Source organism: Pituophis catenifer, unplaced genomic scaffold (genome assembly GCF_029215685.1).
Source record: "Pituophis catenifer annectens isolate HBS135680 unplaced genomic scaffold, rPitCat1.0.hap2 SCAF_2, whole genome shotgun sequence".
NCBI lineage: Eukaryota > Metazoa > Chordata > Lepidosauria > Squamata > Colubridae > Pituophis > Pituophis catenifer.
In genome coordinates, this window is record NW_027256882.1 from 97,322,201 (window position 1) to 97,349,015 (window position 26,815).

The 26,815-nt window shown below is 38.4% G+C and overlaps 1 protein-coding gene across 3 annotated transcripts in view; it reads left to right on the plus strand.

The window, feature by feature from the left end:
• Positions 1 to 26,815, plus strand: part of CAMK2A (calcium/calmodulin dependent protein kinase II alpha) — a 150,752-nt gene that overhangs the window by 95,408 nt on the left and 28,529 nt on the right. For all 3 annotated transcript variants that reach the window (XM_070937226.1, XM_070937225.1, XM_070937227.1), the window contains exons 4-10: positions 9,153 to 9,207; positions 12,649 to 12,714; positions 15,501 to 15,573; positions 17,460 to 17,562; positions 19,401 to 19,484; positions 22,964 to 23,058; positions 26,166 to 26,288. In XM_070937226.1, the coding sequence (XP_070793327.1) occupies positions 9,153 to 9,207; positions 12,649 to 12,714; positions 15,501 to 15,573; positions 17,460 to 17,562; positions 19,401 to 19,484; positions 22,964 to 23,058; positions 26,166 to 26,288 (599 nt within the window). The remainder of the gene's footprint in view (positions 1 to 9,152; positions 9,208 to 12,648; positions 12,715 to 15,500; positions 15,574 to 17,459; positions 17,563 to 19,400; positions 19,485 to 22,963; positions 23,059 to 26,165; positions 26,289 to 26,815) is intronic.

Here is a 26,815-nt window from a genome sequence, read left to right on the forward strand (position 1 = left end):
GGTGTAATCCATATGGTTCTGGTGATTTAAACCAGGGGTGAAATGCTCCCGGTTCGGACCGGATTGCCCGATCCAGTAGCGATGGCGGCGGGTGGTTCGGAGAACTGGTAGCAAAAATCCCTGCCCCCCCCCCCACCATGCCCTCAGAGACCATACCCTGGTCTCTGACTATCCCAGCTGAGTTGCCTGATCGGCAGAGGCTTTTCAAAGCATTAGAAAAAATGCTTTGAAAAATTAAAAAAAAAAGAGTTGTCCATGCCCACCCAGTCACATTACCCCACCACCACCACCAAGCCACACCCACAGAACTGGTAGTAACAAATTTTATATTTCATCCCTGATTTAAACTCATCTAGAATGAATAGGTCTTGTTTTACAATTTTCTTGCTTATTTTGATTTGCATTCCTAATCTGCATTTTACTGAGGTTTTTTTAATAGGTTGGCCTTTTTTTCTTGTTGTGTAAAGACTGATGCAAAAAAATGAGTCTAGCAGTTCTGCTTTCTCCCTGCTGCTCCTCACCTTCTTGCCATTTTCTCCCATTAACGGACCAATCATTTCCTTAATTTTTTTCTTGTTTTTTATATGTTTTTCCTGTTTTCTATACACACGTACAACACTCTGGATTGCTGTGCCCTGTCATCTGCTCCAAAGAAGCCCTTCTCCTTCTCCTTCTCCTTTGAGAAGAGAAGCAAGCAGAGGGAAGTCCTTTTAATATTCTACTAACTTTTTAAAACATGAAAATAACTGAGAGCAAAGTACAGCAGCTTACCTAGTAACAGAAAAATTTGAATGGAGACATTTCTAGATAATAATTTGCATTTGTAACTTTCCATTTCCAGATAAACTGTTGTCCATCTTGAACAGAAAATTAGGAAATACAATGCAGAACTATGCTAATCTGTAATAGCACAGCTATTACAGATGGTCTTCAAGAAGATTTACATGTTTCTCCAAAATACGTCCTATACTTACTAAACCATTTGTCAATTTCTAATGGGGGCCAAACCAATTTCATAAACTTCTAAAATAATTGCTCTCTACCCCAGTAATTCCCATCTGTGTGAAGAATGTTTTAAACTGAAATGGAAAACCAAACATTTTAAAGAAAGATATTCTGTTATTAACATTCAGAACTTTCAGAAACAGCACATAATTGCTTAGATTATCAAACCCTAAAAGAATAATTTAAAAATGCATTAGTGGTAGTGTGAATCAGTTTTTAGTGCGGAGGAATGTTAAGCTTAATGTATTTGAGAACAAGATTTTAAGATCTTGTGATCCTGAAGTATTTGCATTTACTAGGAACTAACTTTGGTTATTTTTTTTTCCAGTTTTATACTGGAGTGATCATTTAGTGATCATATTAAAATTATTAATAAACATGAGCAATATACAAGTTATAGTTTCAAAATCAACAATAACATAAATACATTTCCATTATTTCTTGACTTGGCTGAACCACAAGGTTAATTTTTATTTGTATCTTGTTCATTTTATATATTGACTTCTTCTCACCTGGATATGTTGGCCAGAATACTGAGAATAAAAAATCTCAATTTAGACTTATATACCTCTTCACAGTGCTTTACAGCCATCTCTAAGCAGTTTACAGAGTCAGCATATTGCCCCCAACAATCTGGGTCCTCATTTTACTGACTTTGGAAGGATGAATGGCGGAGTCAACCTTCAGCTGGTGAGGATCGAACTGGCGAATTGCTGACAGCCGGCAGTCAGCAGAAGTAGCCTGCAATACTGCATTCTAACCACTGTGCCACTACGGCTCTTAGATGTAAATGTATAGATAAATGTAGATATAGATATAGATGATGCCGATTGGATAGAGATATAGACACACACACACACACACACACACACACACACACGACTGATAGGTCAGAAAATATCCTGGAGGAAGAGAGTGGCAACCAGGCCCCTTCTACTGTTTATGAAAACTTCATAAATGTATCTCCCTAGGTTGTCACAAGCTGAATCTGTCTCAAAGGAGAATTGCATTTGCTTTTCTAGCCATAGCACAGAACAGATAGGAACAGGGTATTTCCAATAAGTTATGCAAATGTTATGATTAAAATTTGAATAATATTTATATTTCTCACAGACTTATATCAAATCCAAAATTTAAGTTCGGCTGTTTTTAATCAAATTCCATTAGTATAATCTGCAATGATTCAGAATAGAATAGAATAGAATAGAATAGAATAGAATAGAATAGAATAGAATAGAATAGAACAGAACAGAACAGAACAGAACAGAACAGAACAGAATAGAATAGAATAGAATAGAATAGAATAGAATAGAATAGAATAGAATTCACAACTTCTGGAGGCAAGTTGTTCCACTGATTAATTGTTCTAAATGTCAGGAATTTTCTCCTTAGTTCTAAGTTGCTTCTCTCCTTGATTAGTTTGCACCCATTGCTTCTTGTCCTGCTCTCAGGTGCTTTGAAGAATAGCTTGACTCCCTCTTCTTTGTGGCAGCCCCTGAGATATTGGAACACTGCTATCATGTTTCCCCGGTCCTTCTTTTCATTAAACTAGACATACCCAGTTCCTGCAACCGTTCTTCATATGTTTTAGCCTCTAGTCCCCTAATCATCTTTGTTGCTCTTCTCTGCACTCTTTCTAGAGTCTCCACATCTTTTTTACATCATGACGACCAAAACTGAATGCAATATTCCAAGTGTGGCCTTACCAAGGCATTATAAAGTGGTATTAACACTTCACGTGATCTTGATTCTATCCCTCTGTTTATACAGCCCAGAACTATGTTGGCTTTTTTGGCAACTGCTGCACACTGCTGGTTCATATTTAAATGGTTGTCCACTAGAACTCCAAGATCCCTCTCACAGTTACTACTGTTGAGCAAAGTACCACATATACGGTACCTGTGCATTTTGTTTTTCTTCCCTAAATGTAGAACCTTACTTTTTTCACTGTTGTATTTCATTTTGTTAGATAGCGGCCAATGTTCAAGTTTCTCAAGATCCTTCTGTATCTTAAGACTATCTTCTGGAGTGTTGGCTATTCCTGCCAATTTGTCATCTGCAAATTTGATGAGTACCCATCTATCCCCTTGTCCAAATCATTGATGAAGATGTTGAAGAGTACAGGGCCTCCCCGGTTCTTGCGAACCGGTAATGGAAATTTTGAGTAGTTTGGAGAAGCAGTAAATACATCTCTGCCTGGCCCTGCCCCCAATCTATTCACTGCCTCCCGAGTCCCAGCTGATCAGCTAGAAGGAAAAAATCAGGGCTCACTTGACAAAGAAGAGGGGAAAAAAAACAAGACACCTTAGCTTTAAATTGAGACGCCAAGAAGCCTCTCAACTGATCGGCTAGAATCGATCCTCTCCATGTAAACCACTCAGTGGTAGTAGATTGGCAATTGAGGCCAAGCTGCCTGAAAGCAGTTTCCGATGCTCTCGGTAATGGCAGAGCAGCAAAAAACTGTTTAAACTCTTGCCGCGGCACTTCAAAGGGCCGCCCTACAGCTGATCAGTGGTAAAGGCAGTGTGGTGGTAGACCAGTGCGCTCCAAAAACAAATGGGTAGACTGGAAAGCTCCAAAAACAAATGGGTAGATCGGTATGCTCCAAAAACAAATGGGTAGACCGGTATAGCTCTGCAAACAGTTAAAAGCCTGGTAGACCAGTACTTCTGCTAAATCCTAAAGAATTGCTTGTCCCATGACCATTAAACAATGCCCACAAAATAAGCCATGCCCACAGAATCAGTAGTAAAAAAATTTAGAACCCACCCCTGACTAATTAGTCTGGCATGATCTGTTTTTGATAAACCCATGTTGGCTTTTGGTTATTACTTTGATTACTTCTAGGTGTTTGCTGATTCGTTGCTTGATTATCTTTTCCAGAATCTTCCTTGGTATTGAGGTCAGGCTGATAGGTCTGTAGTTTCCTGGATCTATTTTCCCCCCTTTTTTGAAGACAGGAACTACATCAGCTCTTTTCCAGTCCTCTGGCAGTTCCCCGATGCTCCAGGATCTTTGAAAGATATAGTTCAATGGTTCTGAGATCTTGTCTGCCAGTTCCTTCAGAAACTTTGGATATAATCCATCCAGTACTGGTGATTTAAACTCATCTAGGGTAGACAGGTGCACACTTACCATGTTCTTCCCTATTTTAATTTGTGTTCCTAATCTGATTTTTGTGGTGCTGTTTTTGATAGATTGGACTGTTTTTTCTCTTTGTGTAAACACAGATGCAAAAAATGAGTTAAGTAGTTCTGTTTTCTCCCTGTTACTTGTCACCTTCTTGCCACTTTCTCCCAGCAATGGACCAATTGTTTCCTTGACTTTTGTCTTGTTTTTGGAAGAAGCTTTTTTGTTATTTTTTACTTTTGTCACAAGCCTTTGTTCATTGTGAGCCTTAGCTTTTCTCACTTCATCTTTGCAGACTCGGGCTATTTGCTGATATTCTGCCTTAGTTACATGCCCCTCTTTTTATACTTGTCCTTTTTGTCTTTCAATTTGTCAGAGAGTTCTTTATGCAGCCATGCTGGTTTCTTTTGAGAGCTATTATTTTTCTTCTTCATTGGTATTGTGCTAAACTGGGCATTTATAATCTCACTTTTCAAAATTTCCCAAGCTTCTTGAATTGTTTTCCCCTTGAGGATTCTCATCCATGGAATCCTTCCCAAGATCTCTCTAGGTTTATTGAAATTAGCTCTCTTAAAGTCCAAGACTCTAGTTTGACTTTGTTCTTGCATAATGTTGAATTCCAATATTACATGATCACTTGCCCCCAAGGTTCCTGTAGCTTCAACACCTTATATCATTTCATCTCTGTTAGTGAGAATTAAGTCCAATATGGCTGATCCCCTTATTCCAGTCGTGAAATGTAAAATTTGTTACTACTGGTTCTATCGGCATGGGTTAGTGGGGGGTAATGTGATTGGGTGGGCGTGGCCAACTTTTTTTTTTAACTTTTAAAAGCATTTTTTCTACAACCTCTTCGGTCAAAGAGGTTTTAGAAAAAATGCTTTTAAAAGTAAAAAAAAAAAAACCTCTGATGATCGTGCAGCTAAACTGGGCATGGGGGTGGGGACAGGGATTTTTGCTACCGGTTCTCCGAACCACCTGCCGCTATCGCTACCAGATTGGGCGATCTGGTCCAAACCGGGAGCATTTCACCCCTGCCTTGTTCCCTTCTCTACTTTTTGGGAAACAAAGTTGTCTGCTAAGTTTGTTAGGAACCTGTTGGATCTTGCACTTGGTGAAGAGTTTGTTTCCCAGTTGATGTCAGGGTAGTTAAAATCCCCCATTACTATTGTGATGTCCTTCCTACATACCTTAGTTAGCTGACTAGCAAAAAGTCCATCTATTTCCTCTGTTTGTTTTGTTGGGTGCCCTATAGTATAGTCCTATGGCAATGTCATTTTTCCCCCTTTAATATTGACCCAAATACATTCAAGATAATTTTCATCATTGTTATGCTCTATTTCTGTAGAGATGTAGTTATTTCTTATATATAGTGCAACTCCACCTCCTCTTTTACTTGGTCTATTTCTTTTAAATAATTTAAATCCCTCTAGCTGTATGTTCCATTTGTGGGTTTCATCCCACCAAGTTTCAGTAATGGCAACAATATCATCTCTGCCCTCATTTACTTGAATTTCTAATTCACAGAAATATGAAGTAATTCTGAAACATACCAAAATTAGATGAGAACTGAAATACGTATTATCTTTTCAGGAATTGTAAAATCTATAGAGCTAGCCTTCTAAAGAATGAACTTTTCAAGGGGTTCATTAGTGCAAGCTCTTTCAATAAGAATTCATATTTTTTCTTTACAAAAATTTTAAATTTCCTATAATAAATTTTCTTTCTTTGTGTATTTTTCACTATGCTATTCTTGTGATGGGAAAAGCCAAATCCTATGATCATTTTAATGATGAAAAAGATGGGGGAGGAAGGATTTTTTGGATGTTTTTAAGCTATTAGCCGCATTGATTGTATGCTCTGGTATGCTCCACATTTTGCTTCCAGGTTTGTTCAGAGTTACAATTAAAGTAAAGGGAATGCCACTTTAGACATGGAAGCCATCTCCAGATGGGATGTCGGGGTGGAAGATTGACTTGATAACTGGTGTCCACAAGAATTTGTCAGAGAATATCAAATTAAGCCCCACATCCATAGACATCCTGCCTGCTAGAATGCTGTGATAGTAAGGTTTCTTTTAAAGCTGAGGTACCCTGCCAAACAAATTACATTAGTTATTGGTTGAGTAGAAAGCATCTATTTGATAACTCATTGTTGGATTCCAAGGTTAACATTCTGAAGTTTGAGTAAAACATTTTTATCCTATTCTAAACCCTGATTACAGCACTTCTGAGAATCTCCTCAATTGCTATTCGGAAGATGGAGAGTTTCTTATCCGTGATATTGTTCAGCTTTCATCCTGATCCAACATGTTACTAAACAAAAGAAACTGGATAAGCTATAGTGATTTCCAGATAAAATTGCTGAAAATTACAATTACGATTCATTCCCAATTCTCTGAGCAAGGTGAAATTTCAGACCTGCAATGCTTTTGTGCGTTTGAGTTCCATATAGTCAGAGTGCCTTAAAATATATCTATTGAATTACAACCAGAAGCTGAATATCCATGGAAATACATTAAATACCTAGGATCCCCTTGTCTTAAATAACATTAAAATATTTTCATATATCTCTGATGTAGATTAGTGATTTCTCCTGAATCTGAACTAATACTTAAATTCCAACACATTTTAATTGTTAATTAATTGTTAAAGGAAAATTTTCTAAGCTATACCACATAGATGACTCAGCTAAGAATTCAAGCAATGGCCGGTTGACTATTTTATGACAATTTAGAAGCAATACATATTTTCCTATTTTAATTTAAAATCATACTATGAATCAAGGTGTATATTGTTTTCTGAACCAGGCCATGATGCGAACAATGGTAAAGCAACATTGCAACGTATGCAATGCATCTTTTGTTGTAATAGCTTTAAACACACAATACAAAGATCTGAAAAATGTTATTGGCTAATATAAGCTGAATGAATTGAATATTTGAATTGAAACAAATAAGTTCCCAATTCTCAGCAACAATACTAATCCCATCAATCCACATCTGGACACAAATACAAAATAACTATTTTATTTTTATTTATTTATTTATTTATTTATTTATTTATTTATTTATTTATTTATTTATTTATTTATTTATTTTATTCAATTTGTATCCCGCCCTTCTCCTAGTGGACTCAGGGCAGTGCACAGCCAGAACTTAAACACATATCAATACAAAATTTAAAATTTTTAAAAGAATTATATAACTGTGGCCCAAAATTTAAAACATTCAAACTAAAACCCATTTGACAATTTAAAAGGCTAAAAAAGGTTAAAAAAAAGGGGGGGTCACGCCAGCCCTGCTTAATGGAAAAGAAAAGTTTTTAGGGCACGGCGAAAAACCCGGAGATCCGATATCCTTCGTATCTCTGGGGGCAAATCATTCCAGAGGGCAGGAGCTGCCACAGAGAAGGCCTTCCCCCTGGGGGTTGCTAGCCGACATTGCCTGGCTGACAGCACCCTGAGGAGTCCCTCTCTGTGGGAGCGTACTGGTCGGTGGGAGGCTACGGCGGCAGAAGGCAGTCCCACAAATACCCAGGTCCTATGCCACGGAGCGCTTTAAAGGTGGTGACCAACACTTTGAAGCACACCTGGAAGACCACTGGAAACCAATGCAGCTCACGCAGGAGAGGTTCACATGGGAGCGCCCCCTTGCTCCCATAATCCCCCACGCGGCCGCATTCTGCACCAATTGGAGCCTCCCGGTGCTCCTCAAGGGGAGCCCTCATGTAGAGAGCATTGCAGTAGTCCAGGCGGGAAGTGACAAGTGCCTGAGTGACTGTGTGTAAGGAGTCCCAATCCAGAAAGGGACGCAGCTGGTGAATCAGGCGAACCTGATAAAAAGCCCCCCTGGCCACGGCCGTCATATGCTCTTCTAAAGACAGCCGTGCATCCAGGAGGACACCCAAGTTGCGAGCCCTCTCTGTGGGGGCCAATACCTCGCCCCCAATAGCCAGCGATGGCACCAGCTGGCTATATCAGGACGCCGGAAGCCACAGCCACTCGGTCTTGGAAGGGTTGAGTCGAAGCCTGTTACTCCCCATCCAGATCTGCACAGCCTCCAGGCACCGGGACATCACAACTATCTATTGGTCCCAAGTCTGCTTTCTGCCTTCTCTTAATTTCATATCTCCTTCTGCTCTTCTCCATTGTATTACATCCAAATTTTGTATTCTATTAGTTTCACAGTCTGATATCATCATTATTTCCCATGGAAATGTTGCAATATAGTCATGGTCTAAAAGAACCTGTGTTTGCATCCTATAGATGTATTTGGGTTTCAACTCCTGGCAGTACTGAGTACTGAAGAGGAGGCGTGTCTGAGAAAATGAAAGAGATGGGTTTCAATATTGTTTTATTTTTTGCTCTTGTACTTTCACATTATAGCAAGGCAGTGTTTTATTGAACCACAGAACTGAAAGATTAAATTGTTGTTAGAATTGTAAAGAATTTCAATTATTAGATAAAGACATAATAATATTTTATAGTGACATCTGGAGCTCCATTTAATCCAATTGGCATTGACAAAATGACCACTTGTCAATTGCAAAAGGCAGCTTTACTTGGAACAGCTTTCAACCTGTGATAATAGCCATCAAACAACATCAGCCTATCCAGGTCCTTGGGAAGGACTCAATAGATGGACAAAATGCCAAATCCAATAATAAAAATAAATAATAATAATAAAAATAATCACTGTTACATGTAACAGTGATACCCATTGTCATCAGGGCACTTGGTACCATGTCCAAGAATTTTATAAGATACATCAACAAATTGCAGCTTCCTGCAATAACACCAGCGAAACTGCAAAAAACTGCACTATTTGGAACATCGTACATCTTAAGAAGGTACTTGGTTGATACCTAGGACACTGGCAGAAACCTGTATCAACCATCAGCACCAGTCAATGGTAATTGTGATGCATTTTTGAATGTTCAGTTGACTGAGTTTCATGTTTAATGAATAAAGTAAATAATAATAATAATAATAATCTTACGTTTATTTTATTTTTGCAGTGAGACTCCATGACAGCATATCAGAAGAGGCACACCATTATTTGATATTTGACCTGTAAGTAATTACAGTCCAAACAGTCCAAAAAGTCCAAACATTTTCATATACATGTTGAGAGTTCCACGAAATAAAAAGATTATAGACACAAACATGCATACCCACTTCATCTTCCATAGGATGCTTTTCTCCAGAGAATTCCATGTTGCATATTGGATCTCTTGCTGTGTATGGTGTGTACACACTGTTTTTTGTTGTTCTGTTACCATCTTCCAAAAAAACAGGTTAGTGCTACAAAAAACATTAGCCCCCATTTAATGAGAAACCATAAAGAACCATTCAATCAAGTTTGGCTGCCTAGTGAAGTTTTCTTAGGAGTGATACTGAAATGGTTGCTGTGGTCTTTTTCTGGGATGGTTTTTTGACTTTCTGGACTATCAGTTATGAGTCAAGTGATATACATCATGGGCAACTTTTTAAAAACTATCCTCTGTTTCTACTTTGAGATAGTGACACTCATTCTTAGATACCTTGGCCAGATAACTTGTGCCCCATTCTGATCAGAAAGTAGTAACTAAGTGGTTTAGATGTTAGAGCTGTTTCCTGCAGTAGCTAATAAAAAAACACAATGCAACTATTCCATCTCTTACTCCTCAAGGCATTTCCCATAGTTAAAAAAGATGGGAAATGGAGTAGGTTAATCTGTGATGGTCCCAAATGTGATGGCAACATTTGGAATTTTCATCAACTCATGAAATGATTGTATTTAAATGCCCCCTTATGAGGCATGCAGCTTTAATAGAATTGCCATTGCTCTTTATGCAGATCAGTCCTTCAAAGTTATTAGAGCAAAAATTAGCATCTTTAACATGGAGTCCCTGGAGAACCAGCTGCTCTTGCACTGTTCTCTCCATTTTTTTTTATTAGATCCTGCCTGCTTAGATCTTAGCAGGCAGGCTCTAAAGGATCTAAGATCTAAGTTTCAGCTTAGATTCATTACTGTAAAATTCACATAATCAAAATACCTATTTTATTCTAACCTTTCTGCCCAGAGGCTGCTCTTGGTTTCTTTATTTCTATCTCTACCAAGAGAGCAAGATTGGGATGGAAATGGGGGTCTTACAATTCCAAGAAGGTATGCAATTAGACAAGCAAGAAACACTGTGTTGGAAAACACTAGGAAGACATAGATGCTCTATAAGCCAAGAACAGTTTCCCAAACATGACAACTTTAAGGCTCATGCTGGCTGGGGAATTCTGAGAATTGAAGCCACATATCTTAATACAATAGCGCATAGACTTATATACTGCTGCACAGTGCTTACAGCCTTCTCTAAGTGGTTTTATAGAGTCAGCATATCAACCTAACAGTCTGGCTCCTCATTTTACTGTACTCGAAAGGATGGAAACTTGAGCCAATCAGGATCAAACTCCAGTCTGTGAGCAGAGTTTGCCTGCAATACTGCATTCTAACCACTGTGCCACCATGGCTTAGCACCATGTTGCCAGGGTTGGGAAAAACTGGTTTAGGGAATGAAAAATCTAATAACTTCCTCACAGATAGCAAGGTATAGAATTTGTGATGCTGAAAGTCAATTGCCCTCTCCATAAATGGCCAAGACACTATGCAAATAAAACAAAACAAAATATATACTTGATGGAAATCTCACTCATGCATAAAAGAAATATGAGGTTATATGTGACAAATGTATGAATTAGGATTATAGTCCTTCTTCAAACTATGTTCATTGAAGAAGAATAGTTCAAAACCCACAGACATTCCTCTTCTTTCCCAACAATGAAGATTTTCCTCCATATCCCAGGGAATCCACTCCCCCACACACTTCCTGCCATGTTCTGTTATATTGTCCTGACTGCAAAGATCACTGGTTACATCTAATTATCTAATATTTGTAGGCCACCTGGATTCATTCTATTAACGGTTATTCTTGTGACACCAATGTAATTTTATTTCTTTAAATTTTGCTTTAATATTGGTAGAATGTGTAGTACATTGAGATCATGTTTTTATCATTAACAGAACAGAATAACAAAGTTGGAAGGGGCCTTGGAGGTCTTCTAGTCCAACCTCCTGCTCAAGCAGGAGACCCTATAGCAAGGCTGTCCAACCTCCAAGGCTCATTAGTTTTATTATAATTTTTATTTGTGGTCTCAAAATTTCTCATCTTTTTGAATTAGTCAATGACCATATTGATTGATTGATTGGTTGACCCCAGCTCCCAATCTCTCAGCTCTAAAGAACCCAAGTACTCCTGTCATCTCCCTTGATTGGGCATCTGCCATTTTTCATCCCAATATGATATCAAGCTGTAATTACTTTTCAAAGCTTTAACTTTTCACAGTGTTTTTATTCAGTGCATTCAGCAAATCCCATTAATGTTTGTTCACCTTTAATGGTCCCGCATATGTATTACATTCAGTCATTTCCAGTAAAGCTCCTGCCCTTGAGGGAATATCTGGTTTTAACTCATACTTTTTAAAAATTCTATTTAACTTCATTTTGGTGGTCTCAAAAAATATCCAGGCAGATTAGAAACTAAAGCTATTTTGAACAGCCTTTCTGTTTTGCCATTCATCATAGTTTTGCATATGCAAAAAACAGACTTGTTAATCTAGCATGGCATGCAGTCTTTTTTTTCTTTTAAAAAGTCCCCTATTCTTACAACCTATCTTACCATGAATATGGCAAGTTACAATATCCTTCAGGTGTGTATTTATATATTAGTATCCTGCTTTCTCAAACATATATGCCTTTCATAATTGCTAGTTTATTATGGAATTACAGGTAGTCCTCAATTTACGAACACAATTGGCCGCAAATTTCTGTTGCTAAGTGAAACATTGGTTAAGTGAGTTTTGCCCCTTTTTAGGACCTTTCTTGCCACAGTTGTTAAGTGAATCATTGTAGTTCTTAAGTTAGTAACATGGTTGTTAAGTAAATCTGGCTTCTCCATTGAATTTGCTTGTCACATGACCCTGGGAAACTGCAACCGTCATAAATATGAGTCAGTTGCCAAGCATCTAAATTTTGCTCACATGATCATGGGGATGCTCAAAGGTTGTAAGTGTAAAAAATTGTCATAAATCACTTTTTTCAGAGCCGTTGTAACTTTAAATAGTCACCGAATGAACTGTTGTAAGTCCAGGACTACCTGTATATATCAGTGATCAAAACAATGGTAATTGTTCCCTACAGTCAATCACTAAATTGAAAAAAAAATCAAACCCCAATATATATGAGCATGCATTTAGGTCAGAATAACCATACTGTGTAAGCCCTGGCATCGATTAAGATTGACAGAATCATCATGAGATTAGGAGCACAGGGTGAGCCCACTATCATCTACAATTCAGCCTGCATCGACTAAACTCTTTCTGTCTGATACTTACCTAAATTTGGATCAAGATCCTTACATAGTACATGTGATTATTTGGCGTTGTCAATCAATGGAAGCTGATTTTCTTTTCCTTTCTTTTCAGTGTAACTGGAGGGGAGCTGTTTGAAGACATTGTTGCCAGAGAATACTATAGTGAAGCAGATGCCAGGTAGGTACCGGAAGGTAACAAAGTATCTCTAAGAGAATGTTTTCCAACTTTGGCAAATTTAAGATTGGTTGACTTCAACTTTCAGAATTCCCCTGTTAGCAGGCAGATTGAGAAATTCTGGGAGTTGGAGTCCACACATTTTAAAGTTGCTACGGCTGAAAAACACTTATCTAGAAAAACTGGTTTCTAAATTTTCTATCTGAAATTGATAGGCCAGAAGACTGAAAACATTACTTTTTTCACTTATAAAATTTATTTTCAGCTCCTTACTCGGTTAGGCCTGCCTATTTCTTCTGTTAAGACTACATTTCAGCCATTAGTATACTAGGGCTTTATTATTATTATTATTATTATTATTATTATTATTATTATTATTATTATTATTAGTTAATCTTTAGTGAGATTCACAGCCTTTGAGGCTGGTTAATAGCTCAGCAGCTCGAGTCCTAATCAAGGACTTAGGAACTGTTAAGGTATCGTCGGAGGATGTAAGCTGTTCCGAGTAAGGTGGTTTTTTGTAGAGTCAAAATGTTCAAGTCCGGCAAATTTAGAATTTCTAAATAGCGGGATAGCCCTTTGGGTATTGCTCCGAGGGCTCCAATTACAATCAGGACAACACACGATTTCTTTTTCCACAGTCGCTCAACTTCAATTTGTAAGTCCCGGTACTTTGTGATTTTTTCTTACTGCTTATCTTCAATTCGTGCATCACCAGGTATTGCAATGTCAATGAACCATACTTTTTTCTTTTCAACTATTGTTATGTCAGGTGTGTTGTGGACCAAGTGCCTGTCAGTCTGAATCCTAAAGTCCCACAAGATCTTGAGTTTCTCATTCTCTAAAACTTTCTCAACCTGATGTTCCCAGTGGTTTTTGCTGTACTTAAATCCAAACTTCTGGCACAATTTCCAGTGAATGATTTTAGCAACACGGTCATGGCGTTGTAGGTAGTCAGTTTGTGAAATTTTGCTGCACCCACTGATCAGGTGGTCAATTATTATTATTATTATTATTATTATTATTATTATTATTATTATTATTATCCAGTCCGCTCCCACAGAGAGGGTCTCCTCAGGGTGCCATCGGCCAAGTCATGTCGGCTGGAGACACCCAGGGGGAGGGCCTTCTCTGTGGGAGCACCAGCCCTGTGAAATGAACTGCCCCCGGAAATTCATAAAATTTCTGACCTCCGGGTATTTCGCTGCGCACTCAAGACCCTGTTGTTCCGCCAGGCTGTGTTAGCAACATAATTTTAAATTGGATGTTTTAAATTTTGGGGGTTTTGAATTAAGCCAAATTTATTTAATATTTTTAAATTATTTTAAATTGATGTTTATTCTGTTTTTAAATAGGCTGTACACCGCCCTGAGTCCTTCGGGAGAAGGGCGGTATAGAAATAAAATTATTATTATTATTATTATTATTATTATTATTATTATTATTATTATTATTATTATTATTATTATTATCTTTTTAGAATAGCAGCAATCTGTGATGCTGTATATCACAACATTCTGTGATAATTTCACTGAAATAAGAGGAAAAATACTGTTTTTAATCAGGTGGGCGAAGGCTTAATGGGGATTAGATAGTTGCAGGCGATTAGCATGTTTTGTGGTCAAGATTATACAAGGGATCGCACATCGTGCTGTACTATGGTTTATTAAATGAATTCACACAGTATATTCATTATAAAGTATGATTTATACAAAATAGATCAGGTTTACATAACATGCTAAACTGAACTCGATGAAGCTGTATGATGCTTGGCACAATCTGTGAACCCATCGTAACTAAATTGCAACTGAGATTGGTGGCCTTCAGCCTTCCCTTGAAAAAGGAAAATTCTCTAGGCCAAAGGTCTGATTTAGATAATCAAGAGTAATGTATGCCTTTCAATCTCACAAATAATGAATTTCCTTTTCAGTTCAGTTCATTTTTATGGTTCTTAATTTGTATCTGAATTTCCAATTTAAATTTGATCATTTAAAATTCAATGTAATACTGACCTAGGTGGGTATATTGGGTCTTTGTGAAATAAATGTTTCCTCCAATTTGTAAAGCAAATTGTATCTAACACAGAGAAGATAATCCATGAGATTGCCTTGCAGAAGGTAAAAGATACCCAACGTAATGCATACAAATTTGCTGCAGGCTTGAAATTCAAACCCAATTGCATTTTAGCATCTGTGAATCAAGTCATTTCATTTTACAGGTGGCTCTTCTGTCTGTTCTGCCACCTGTGTCTTTATGTTTCCTGCATGATGCCTATACCTCATCTAGCAACCCTGGTGAGATCTACCAACAAGATGGTTCTTATGGCTACCATATCAAATCTACCAAATATTAATGAGCACTAGATGATGCCAAATAGCGGGACCTTCTTGCTATCTCATTGTTATCTGGAGTTTTGCAGCCCAGTAATGGTAGCCCTGTTGGGATGGTCATGTCATCTAAAATCAACATTTATGCGAGAAGGTTGTTTTTGCTATCACCTCATAAAGAAATCTCTAAGTTCTTTTTGTTTCTTTCTTACAGAAAGGAGCCTTAGTAACGCTAAAGATTCCCTGGTGGGTTTTCATTACAGAGTCAGATTTCTCTTTGTTAAATAAGCTAAAATTGTAATGAAAGCTTGTTCTGCTTGGCTCTCAGCAGAAAAGCACATAGGAAGATAGAAAATGAGAGGAGGAGTGAAGCATGAAATGGAGACCACTGAGAAACATTATCTCGGGCCATTACCCATAACGAGGAATATGACATAATGTGACAATGTTTCTTCTTCCTAGCCATTGTATTCAGCAGATCCTGGAAGCTGTCTTGCATTGTCATCAGATGGGTGTGGTGCATCGGGATTTAAAGGTAAAATATTTATACATTGTAGAATTGAAAGAATTAAAAGCATTCCTCTGGTTAAACTTCCTTCACAAAACCTAGAGTGAAAGTGTATTCCATGAAATAAAAATCTTCTCTTGATAATGTGCAATTTAAGCTACTGATTTAAGCTGTTCTGGCCTGGCACTTGGATATATCTGTAGGACCACTTACTCATACCAGTAACAGCCCAACCAATTCAATCAAACAGAGAGGAACTGCTTTAGATTCCAGTCCCCTATTTGCTAACATTTCAAAAGCTTGCTAACATTTCAAAAGCACTTTCCAAGTGTTCCAGAAAGTCTTCTCTTGATTTTAGCAAGCCATCTTCATTTTATATTTTTTATCACTTATAGCTTTCTGTGTGGCTCCAGTTCTTTAATTCTTTTATAATTAGATTGATATTTTATTTGGCTTTATACTTTACATAAGCTGCCGGGAATCTCTGGACTGCAGTGGGTAATAAACAAACACCCTTATGCAATTGCCTACCATTGAAGGATTTTTCCATTCTAAAGGTTCTGTGAAAATTTAAGCGTTTTTAGCCATCATCCCATAAAAAGGTGGAGGTCATTCTGACTCAACGAGGGCAACATTTTCCATAATGAGGAGGCTGTTACTGAAAAAAACAGTAACAACCTTCAGGGGCCAGGAGTCTATAGTGCTCTCTCCAAGTAGACTGTATGAGGCAGGCAGAATCCCCCTGAAGTAGATTGTCCAAAGCAGGGGTTTCAAACTGCTTTGAAATTGATGGCTGCATCAGGGTTGTGTTTGACCTTGGGGGTGGGGTCAGGGAGGTGTGGCCAGGGGGAGCATGGCCAGCTTGAAGCCATTCATATTGGGGCCACCTGTGGTGGCCTGAGTGCTTTGCCAGTGAAAATGTTTTCAGCCGTGACGGCCTCCTGCAACCCTCTACCAGTGAAAAAGGAGCTCAGGAGGGCTGTGCGTGGCCCTCCTGAGCTCCGTTTTTGCTGCCAGAGGCACTGCGGCCGATCCTTTGCTGTTTCCAGGGTGGTCCTGTGGACCAAATCTAAGCACCCCGTGGGCCAAATTCGACCCGCGGGCCTTGAGTTTGACATCCCTGGTCCAAAGGAAAAGAGGATTGAAGACTTAAAATACATTATAGTTAATAATCAGCACTTTGAATTGGGCTTGGAAGCTTCCTGGCAACTAATGCACCTTCTGCCGGATGGGTGTGGTTCTATTGAATTGGTGGTCAGTAAATTTGCAATCACCTTCTGTTATCAGCTATAGCTTCTGGGTCAGCTCATCCCCAGCCCCATGTAGAGCAAATTGAAATAATCTAAATTAATAGTATCCACTTCAATGTTATTCTGGCATATCATCATTATTCCCATACAAGCCTTTACAGTATTTCTTTGGATGTTCTCTCACTTCAGTTTCAGCTCAAAGCATTCCTCACTTTTATTCTGAATTCCATTTGCTTAATTGTTTTCTTAAATGGTTTTTATTCATTAAAATACTGCATTTTCTCTGCCATTTTTAATCTTAATTTCTTGTCTCTCATTTGCAACTTCCATTTTCTGTCTTAACACATTGTATGGCACAGCTCAGCCTCTTTTTTCCCCCATCAATTAATCTTTCTATACATTGTTTCTCATCCACAGCCTCTTTTCTTCATCTTTTTAAATGTTCTTGCATTGTTTTTGTTCATTAGCCTTCCTATTAAAAATAAATTTATTGCTCTCTCCATATTTCCCAGAAATATAAATTTGTCTTCTTAGGCAAAGGTGTGCCAAGTTTAGTGTTTAGTGTTCTGTTTATAACACTTATGCATCTCAGTCACAAGAGAAAAGTGGGACCTTTTTTTCTTTGCATTTTTATTGTTCCCTTCTCTTTTCTCTCTCTTAAAGCCAGAGAACCTCTTGCTGGCTTCCAAACTGAAGGGAGCTGCTGTTAAACTAGCTGACTTTGGTCTTGCTATTGAAGTAGAAGGAGAACAGCAGGCCTGGTTTGGTGAGTAGATGAAAACTGGGCTTACAGAGGTTCCATTTTGTGTCTGTATGTGCACAATTGGGCAAAATACATTTTTCTCTCTTAGTAAAATAAAGCAGGGCATTAATTCTGCACTACTGTGAATTGGTATTTTTCTACAACTAAAAATGATAAGATTAATACTTTCCTCTGGTTGTTGTATTTTTTCCCCTTCTTACTCTATTTTAGTTTGTATTCGTGTTTATTCTCGTTTGCTAAAACTTTCAACAAAATTATATTAAAAAAGAAAGAAAGTAAACTGGTATAAGGCTGAAGCCAACAAATCAGGAATCAATACCTTCCAGTCTGGGAAGAGCCATATCTCAGCCACCTAATGCCACCAAGCAAACCACCATGTATCTGTTAACTTGACAAAGCAAGGAGGAAGAATCCAACGGTTTCAATACTGAAGTATACTGTATATGTGTAAAAACTCTGTATTCTCTGCTCTGAGAGGGTCAATCAGCTGCTGTGTTTAAAGCTTTATTCTGGCCAGGTCATTCCTAAGCATCTTCTGCCAGGTCAAGCTAAAGGATTAAATTTCTAGGATGTGATTATTTACAACATGTCAGATGTATGAGAATCACATATTGCTGAAATAATCTGTATTCTAAAACTAATTACTTCAATGGAGTTTCTGTTTTGAAAAAAGTCAACTACCCTGATTTAGGCTAAGTAAAGTGCCTTAATTTAAGGGATCATAGAAACAAATATGTTCACTGTGGATTAATCTTCCCTGGTGGCATTTATTTAGACATTTCTTTCTGTATCTCTGTGTGTATAATATTATATGATGATAAAGCCAGCTACCACTCCAATTGAGAGAAAGTATGCATTTACAGACATACAGACATAAATCTGGAGTACCAGCTGGGGTTTAATTAAGTCGTAATAACTGCAAGCTGATTAGGTCATCTTAATGTCTGTTACTATTGTATCTTTGAGCTGTAGACACAGGCTGTTAAGGGAATACCTTTATAATTTCTAAGCCATAAATACATTTTGCAAATACACTAGTGCAGCACATGCTTCTGCAACCCAAAAAAGTCCCAGAAGGATCTTGAATAACAAGGCTGGAAAAGATGATTGCTTTGAGACTTCACAGAGCTGTCGTCGGTTTGATCTGATAGTGTTCGTCTGGCTGGGCCAGCAGTGGGATGCAAGGCGCTTTCAGTTGGCCGTTGCCTGTCCTTCATAATCCCTCAAAACACATTGGAGGATGATTAGTGATCCTCTTCAAATCTATGAGACCTGCAGCTGTGAAAATCAAGAGTGGAATCATTGCTCGGCTGCCAAAGGCCCTGCAAGCAATAAATATCCTCCCATCCCAGAGGGGAAGAAAGCAAAGGAAGAGAAGACCAAGACCTGCCTGCTGTTTTTGTTTGCAGGCTAACAAAACTTTGTCATTTTCATGTGTCACTGAGCAAGAGATAGGAAGCAATCAATCAGGCATCCCCAGTACTGGACTTTATAGAGTGAACTCAAAACTAGGAGGAGGAGTTCCCTCCAGTGGGGAAATAGATTGCTTGCAGTCTCAGCTTTAGGGGAGAGAAAAATAGGACTGTTTGGGAAGCATTTGGGAGTAGCGGGAGCAGTAAACCCGGATCCAAATAGAGTAGAAGTTAGAAGAACAGCTCTCACAGTATATGCGTCATAATAGAACACGAGGCTCGGGAGATGACAATTTTCCCTGCTATTTCAGCTCTTAATATTTATCATGTAATAAGAAATCCCAAGACCGAGAATTGTTCTAAATGAAAAGTTGTTGATTCTCCTGGGGGCAAATAGTGTAATTAGCTGTCTATTTTGACAATTAACAGGTTTTGCAGGCACTCCAGGTTACCTTTCTCCTGAAGTGCTCCGGAAGGATCCCTATGGCAAAGCTGTTGACCTTTGGGCATGTGGTAAGTGAGACCATATTTCAAAGGATGCTGAAGATAGTAATTTAGGGCAGTGGTTCCCAAACCTTTGGGCACCAGGGATTGGTTCCGTAGAGAGAGGTTTTTTGCAGATCGAAGGCATGGCTTCATGTGCTGCCTGCATCCCTTGGATCGGGCTGCATTTGTTTGGGCAGCCCAGTTTCTGACATGCTGTGGAACGGTGCGGGTTCACGCACTGGGGGTTGGGATCCCCTGACTTAGGGACAGAAAAAGAGTCCCTTGGGATCTATTACCAGGTTTTTGTCCATTTGTAGCTTGTCCAAAGGATTGGCTATTTATGATTGGCTATTTATGAATGCCTTCCCCAACTGGTGTGCTCTATATGTGTTCAGAAATCACTTTGGTTGATGCTTTCAAATAAGCATTTGAAATGTGATAGATTGGAGGGCATTAATTTGGGAAAGCTAGATTCTATATCACCATTAACCTAAGTAAAAGGTTAAAATGAAATCCTATGACAAAAAATATGAGCATGCAAGTCCCTCCTTTGAGTTGTTATTCCCAGTTCTTTTTTCACTTATTCTGCATCATGGACCTGCCCACAGCACATCCCTGCCCACATTCCATAACACATGCGTGCTCATCTAGGCAGGCCATAGCACCCTCCTGCCTGGCCATGCTCACACAGCTGGCTGTAATGTTGCACTTTAGGATCACAATGTTTAATGACAGAAATCCTGGTCCCAATTATCATCGTTAAGTAAGGACCTCTGGTTAGTTATAGACAGTGCAGATGTTATCAGTTTAGGTATGGCATTAAGAGTTTTTGCTCTCCAACATGCATCAGAATAGTTTGATGATATATGCAAACTTCTCCAACTGAGCACTATTTTCTAAATGAAAATAATGTATGGACAAGATAAAACACCTTGCTCCCAACACTCATCCTTGAAGAACTCTCCATTGAAAACAATGGCCACATGTTCCTATGCTTTGGTTTCTCATCAGTTATAAAAAATATTAGGACAGAATCATCTAATCCCATAAGAGATAAAGGTACTCAGGAACTTTTTATGAGGAATGTTGTCAAGGCCTTGTGAAACTCTAGGTATATAGTATTGAAAGGATCTCACCAGGGGTGAAATCTACTTACCTTCCTTACCGGTTTGGAAGTGCGCACACTCATCAAAGGCGCGCGCAGACCTTCTGCACATGCACAGAAGGTTAAAAAACACATTACTTCCTGGTTAAAACCAGGAAGTAATGACACCCGGCTGGGTGGGTGGAACTATGCTCCGCCATCGCTACCGGATTGCCAAACCACCAGCTAAAATCACTACTGAATTGGACGATCCGGTCCGATCCGGGAGCATTTCACCCCTGGATCTCACCATCCATGGCCTGCTGGCCTGCAAAAGACTCTAAATGATTTGTGAGATGGATTTCCCCTCTTCAGAATCCATACTGGTTTTTCTTCAGCAAACCTTATCCTTCTGTGGGCTTAGTTTGTTTTTGGTTTGATTATAGTTTCTTCCAATTTGCCTGGAACATGTTAAACTGCCTGTGCTGTAATTTTCTGGATCTCCCACAGAACCCTTTTAAAATATTGGATGAAGACCGTTATTAATGCTTCACTAGGCCATTAAGGCTTGTATTCTCCTGCACAGGCAGTGACTATTCCTGATTCCTAGGATTGACTTATTGTAAGAAATCCTTGTCAAAATCAAATCATTTATTCCAGCAGCCCTATTTCCATAGCGGAGCAAAACAACTTAGTTGAGGAAATACTCAGATTCCTAATGTAGCCATTATGTAAACAAATTATAAGGGCAGACTGGATTGCCCTCCTTCCTGTTACGCTGAAAGGAAGCAAGGAAGGAAGCCAGAATCTAGTGGTTAAAATTGCCTAAAAATAGGTTCCACATCTGAAAGCAAACGTATTTGCCAGAAATCTGGTGTTTTTACTGCAACCTTGTTCCCAATAAATCTTAGTAAACAGAGAATTGTTCCTTGTTATTTTTCCCCCATTCTGATAGATGTTAGGAACAAAAGTCATCCTGTTTGTAATTTAACATCTTTTTACAACATTCATAATAAAAATATTTAAGTGCTTTCATGTTGCTGATTTTTTTAAAAATGACAGGTTGATTATCCTTCTCATCTTTTCATCTTTCCTATTACCTATTAGCTTCTTATGAACTATAATTTTGTTGTTTATATGTCATGATTTATGTTGATTGACTTTATTTAGTATCCTATTATGATTTATGTTGTTTGCTTATTTACTGAGTTTGTATCTTATGATTGATAATGATTGTATTTTATGATTATGATCATGATTTATCACTTGTTGCTTGCATGTACACTGAGAGCTTTTGCACCAGAGACAAATTCCTTGGGTGTCCAATCACATTAGGCCAATAAAGAATTCTAATGACTGGAAAAATGAAAAAATTGAGAAATGTTAACTTTTATTTTTCTCTCCTCTATTGATAACTAACCCCACTTGGACACTTATTACAACAAAAATAAAGATCAGTGTCAGAAGATCGTTGCTTTCAAAGGTTCGGCTCAGCTTTGTCTCAGACAATGGGCTCTACATTAAAGCTGAAGGACTTTAAAACATTCTTTGAATTTTCCATTGATGGGGTATTGGGAGAAAATGTGATCCTATAGAAAGTGATTGTCAAAGCTTTCTGACTTTTTAGCCAATCACCAGGAGAAGACAAGTCTCCTGAAGCCTGGGCTGCCTAGTAAATCTGCTACAGGTAATCCTCGACTTACAACCATTTGTTTAGTGACCATTCAAAATTAGAATGGCACTGAAAAAGGGACTTACGATCAGTCCTTACACTTATAGTATCCCCATAGTCACATGATCAAAATTTGGGCACTTGGGGACCTGCATGTATTTACGACTGTCCCAGGGTCATGTAATCATCATTTGCAACCTTCTCAGCCGGCTTCCGACAAGTAAAGTCAGTGGGTGACACCATTCACTTAACCATGTGACTCGCTTAACAACATGGCAAAAAAGGTAGTAAAATCAGGCACAGCCGCCTTGCTTAGCATTGGAAATTCTGGTCCCAATTGTGGTCATCAGTCGAGGACTTCCTGTATCTATTTGTAGAATTATATCTAACTATTCCTTCCACTAGGTAGATAAATGCAGTCACTGCTATCATTCAACGGAAAGCTGATGTTAGAGCTATTTTTACAAATTTTCATGAGGAATTGTGGGTCTTATTTTCAGGCAAATTGTGATAGTGATGATTCAGACTGAACTGCAAAGAGCTCACACTTATGCCTGAATCCTTGGCATTCCAGTTAAGAAGTAACCATTTTATACAACATCGGGATGATGTTGGCAATACAGGAAGATACTTAGCTCTTGACTCATCTAATTTTTTTGTCTTGCTCACTGTGTAGGCCAATTCAGATCTCCTGTGTCAATCAATTCATTTCCACTAGTTTATGTAACAATGTTCCCTCTGAACACACAGGAGTTATTCTTTATATTCTACTGGTTGGCTATCCTCCTTTCTGGGATGAGGATCAACACCGATTATATCAGCAGATCAAAGCTGGAGCCTACGATGTAAGCGATCCTCCCTTTCATATTCTTCTTCTCTCTCCCACCTTAATTTTTTAAAAATAACTTTTCCTCACTTGCTTTATTGATGCACTGCCATATTGGAAACCAATCTAAATATCAATCTAATGTTGCAATTAATACATTGGACTAGGGGTAAGAGTATGTTGACATCCACATTTGAGTAATTGGGACTGATAAACCATGATTCTGAACTGCTGTTCAACACCAGTTTCATTCAGTTCTAGCAAACATGAACAATGTAGAGAGATACTGAATGCTGTAATTCAACAAGATTGGGAAATCATAGACTTCTATTCCAGATTAATGTTCCTCTCGGACTATTTTATATTGTGAGTTTATCATGAAGAAAGCTGGGCCTTCTATATTTATTTAACATATTTCTATGCCACATTCATCAGGAAAGTCTCTCAGCAGCTTATGTAGAACAAATGCCGATTTAAAGGTCTACAATATGAGTAAATTAAGGGATGCAGTGGCTCAGTGGCTAAGATGCTGAGCTTGTCAATCGAAAAGTTGGCAGTTCAGTGGTTCGAATCCCTAGTGCTGCGTGACAGGGTGAGCTCCCGTTACTTGTTCCAGCTTCTGCCAACCTAGCAGTTTGAAAGCACGTAAAAATGCAAGTAGAAAAATAGGAACCACCTTTGGTGGGAAGGTAACAGCATTCCGTGCGCCTTTGGTGGCCACATGACCATGGAGACGTCTTTGGACAGCGCTGTCTCTTCGGCTTTGAAACGGAGATGAATATCGCCCCCTAGAGTCGGGAATGACTAGCACATATGTGTGAGGGGAACCTTTACCTTTACCTTAATATGAGTACTGTGTTTCCCCAAAAATAAGACCCTGTCTTATATTTTTTTTGAACCCTGAAATAAGTGTTTGGCCTTGTTGCCATGCACTCAAAAGCCCGATTGGGCTTATTATCAGGGGATGTCTTATTTTGGGGAAAACAGGATAAAATAATTACAAAACAACAGAAAAATAAAAGTGACTGTTTTTATTGTATCTATAAAAGGGGATGCATGAGATTATAGTAAAGAAGGAATAGCAACAAGGAGAGTTTATGAACAATGGAGCATCTGCTGGAACATGATCTCTGCGTGAGATGGGGTGATTTTTCCTTCCTATTGCAGCTTTGTATCAAACAAATCTGTTGACTTTGTGGGGAGTTTTCTTTTTTTTTAGGGGGGAGTTTAGGTTGGTAAAATGACCTCTTTGACCTCTCTTTCAAACTAGTGGTATCTCTGTCCAGAATGTGGACTTTGCTGTCTTCAAAATAATGACCTTTTGAAGAGTGGCCATCCATATTAAAATTGTACAGTCCTCTTTCAACAGAGGGGAAGGGATACAACACCACCTATCTACCCACACAATCCTTTCAGCATCTCAAGAAAGTTCCACACCCATTTGCACTCTGATTCAGGTCACCCTGAGAGTACAGATAAACCCTCAAGTGGCCTCAATGACTCTCAGAGAGTAACAACTGACCTCAGAGTGCTAACAACCAGATGACTGCAAAGAATATAAATCTTTCCATTCCCCACAATTCAATCAGAACTGAAGAAGCTTCTTGGATGAGAATTGACACATTTTTAATGGAAAAATAATAAGAAAGTCCAGTTGTTTATAAAAAAAATCCTTTTGAACAACCATGACCTGGATGATTGAGAATCTCCATAAATTATCTTTTCCCATTTCAAACTGCTTTGATGATGGGCTTCAGGTAATTTTGGTCTGCCTGATGATGATTTTTTATCTAGGGATTGATAGATGGAGCATGACTCCATCAGTTCTCTTTGACATCTCAGTGGGTCTTGATATCTTCTAGATCATCTGAGAAATTTATGAATAGGAAGCACAACTTTGCAGTGGACCTATTGCTGGCTCTCTCAGGTAGATTTCAGATAATGCTGCATCCTCAAAATAAAAGCTGTGATATGGTATCCTCCAGAACTCCATTATGTACAGTATCTTATGCTTTTCAACATCTAGAAGAAGTAGCTGGAGGGAAATAAACAAGAGAGTTGAAGCTGGATGCTTTGGTATGTTGATGGTACTCTTTCTCCTTGATGTCTTTAGGAAATGGAATGGCCCTCCTGAATGCCTTCTTGCAGTTAGTAATGGGCTAGGTGAGGGTTATAATTTTTTGAAACTGGACCCAGACCAGAGAGAAGAGCTCAACATGAGGTCCCTATTCTAGACCTGAATCACTCTCTGTTTTTCAAGATTAAAGCAAGGCCAAATGTGCCTTTGATGAGCTCCAGGAAATATACCAACCATATTTGTCTTTCTGAAGATAGTGACTTTAGAGTAACAGTGGCCAAGTTAATAACCACCAGATTTAAATAGAGTAACACCCTCTGTATGGATCTGTTATTTCTGTCTAGTTTGGAACATACTGCACAAACTTATCCAGGGAGTCACCAGGAGTAAAAAAACTGACTCGAAAGCGTGCATGCACATTGCACACTAACACAGACATAGGCTAACCTCAAAGCTTTATAGTTTTCTGATTGAACTTCCACACTTCCTGAGAACTTGTAAAAATGTTTGCCTGTAATTCCTATGGTCCCTTCTGAAATAATAATGTATGATTGAACCTCAGCCCCTTGGAATGCATTCTCTGCAATGTGGACCAGCCTAATACCTTTATTTGTTTTTTAAAAGATCCTTTCAACTCATCTTGAAATTGGTGAATGGGCAAAATAGAGATGGGCAGTTAAGAAATATGAAATATAAATAAATAAATATTTTTGTACTGCATTTAACTGTTGTACTAATTTCCCCCTAGTCAGCAACATACCAAGTGAAAACTCATACATGATATGAATTTCTAATTCGTTTTTATTGCTTTTAAAATAATGACAAAAAATAAAGAACAACAAAAACGCAAAGCTAATTAAGATAAAAATACACACATCTAGGCTTTTTCCCCCCCTTTGACAATGTGTGTATACAGAATATGTACTTAATACTTGGACTACGAATCATTTTGGGCTTTTGGTACAATTACTGTCTCAGAGATATAGATTGTGTCTTAATTCTCTCCTGCAGAAGAGAAAATGAGGGGTTTTATCTTCTTGTACTTACAGTTTCCTTCTCCTGAGTGGGATACTGTTACTCCTGAAGCAAAAGACCTCATCAATAAAATGTTAACAATCAACCCATCCAAACGTATCACAGCAGCAGAAGCTCTGAAGCATCCATGGATATCGGTAAGTGCAAAGTGAACCATAGTTTTCTTAGTAGCTGCTTGGATTTTGATAATAATCTCCAGGTGACAGTGCTCTCCCATTTTAAAGTGGAAGGTGGGGCTCTGCAACATCAAAACCCAGGGCCTTCTAAATCCTTTCATTCAAGCCCTCCAAAACCTTTCAAGTTTCCTTTTGAATTCCTGAGAAAGTTGCTCTCTGAACTGCCCTGAGTCTTTGGGAGTTGACACAGGGTACACATTGAATAAATAAACATTGTAGAACTTAAGTTTGCAAAAAGGAAGAAGTAATGATCATGCTGATTTTAATTCAATTTAAAATTAATTTCTTAAAGAAAACTCCATTTTTGTCCTAACCCCATCTACCTCTTTATCCTGAACCTCCCACACTATTTTTTAAGTATGGCTCTTGACCACAACAACAGGTTATTGTTGGGAGGAAAAATTATACCTGCCTGGCAGAGAATATCCAGAACTATGGAGAAAAATTTTAAAAGCACATGAGATCAGTCAAGATGATATTCCATTGCT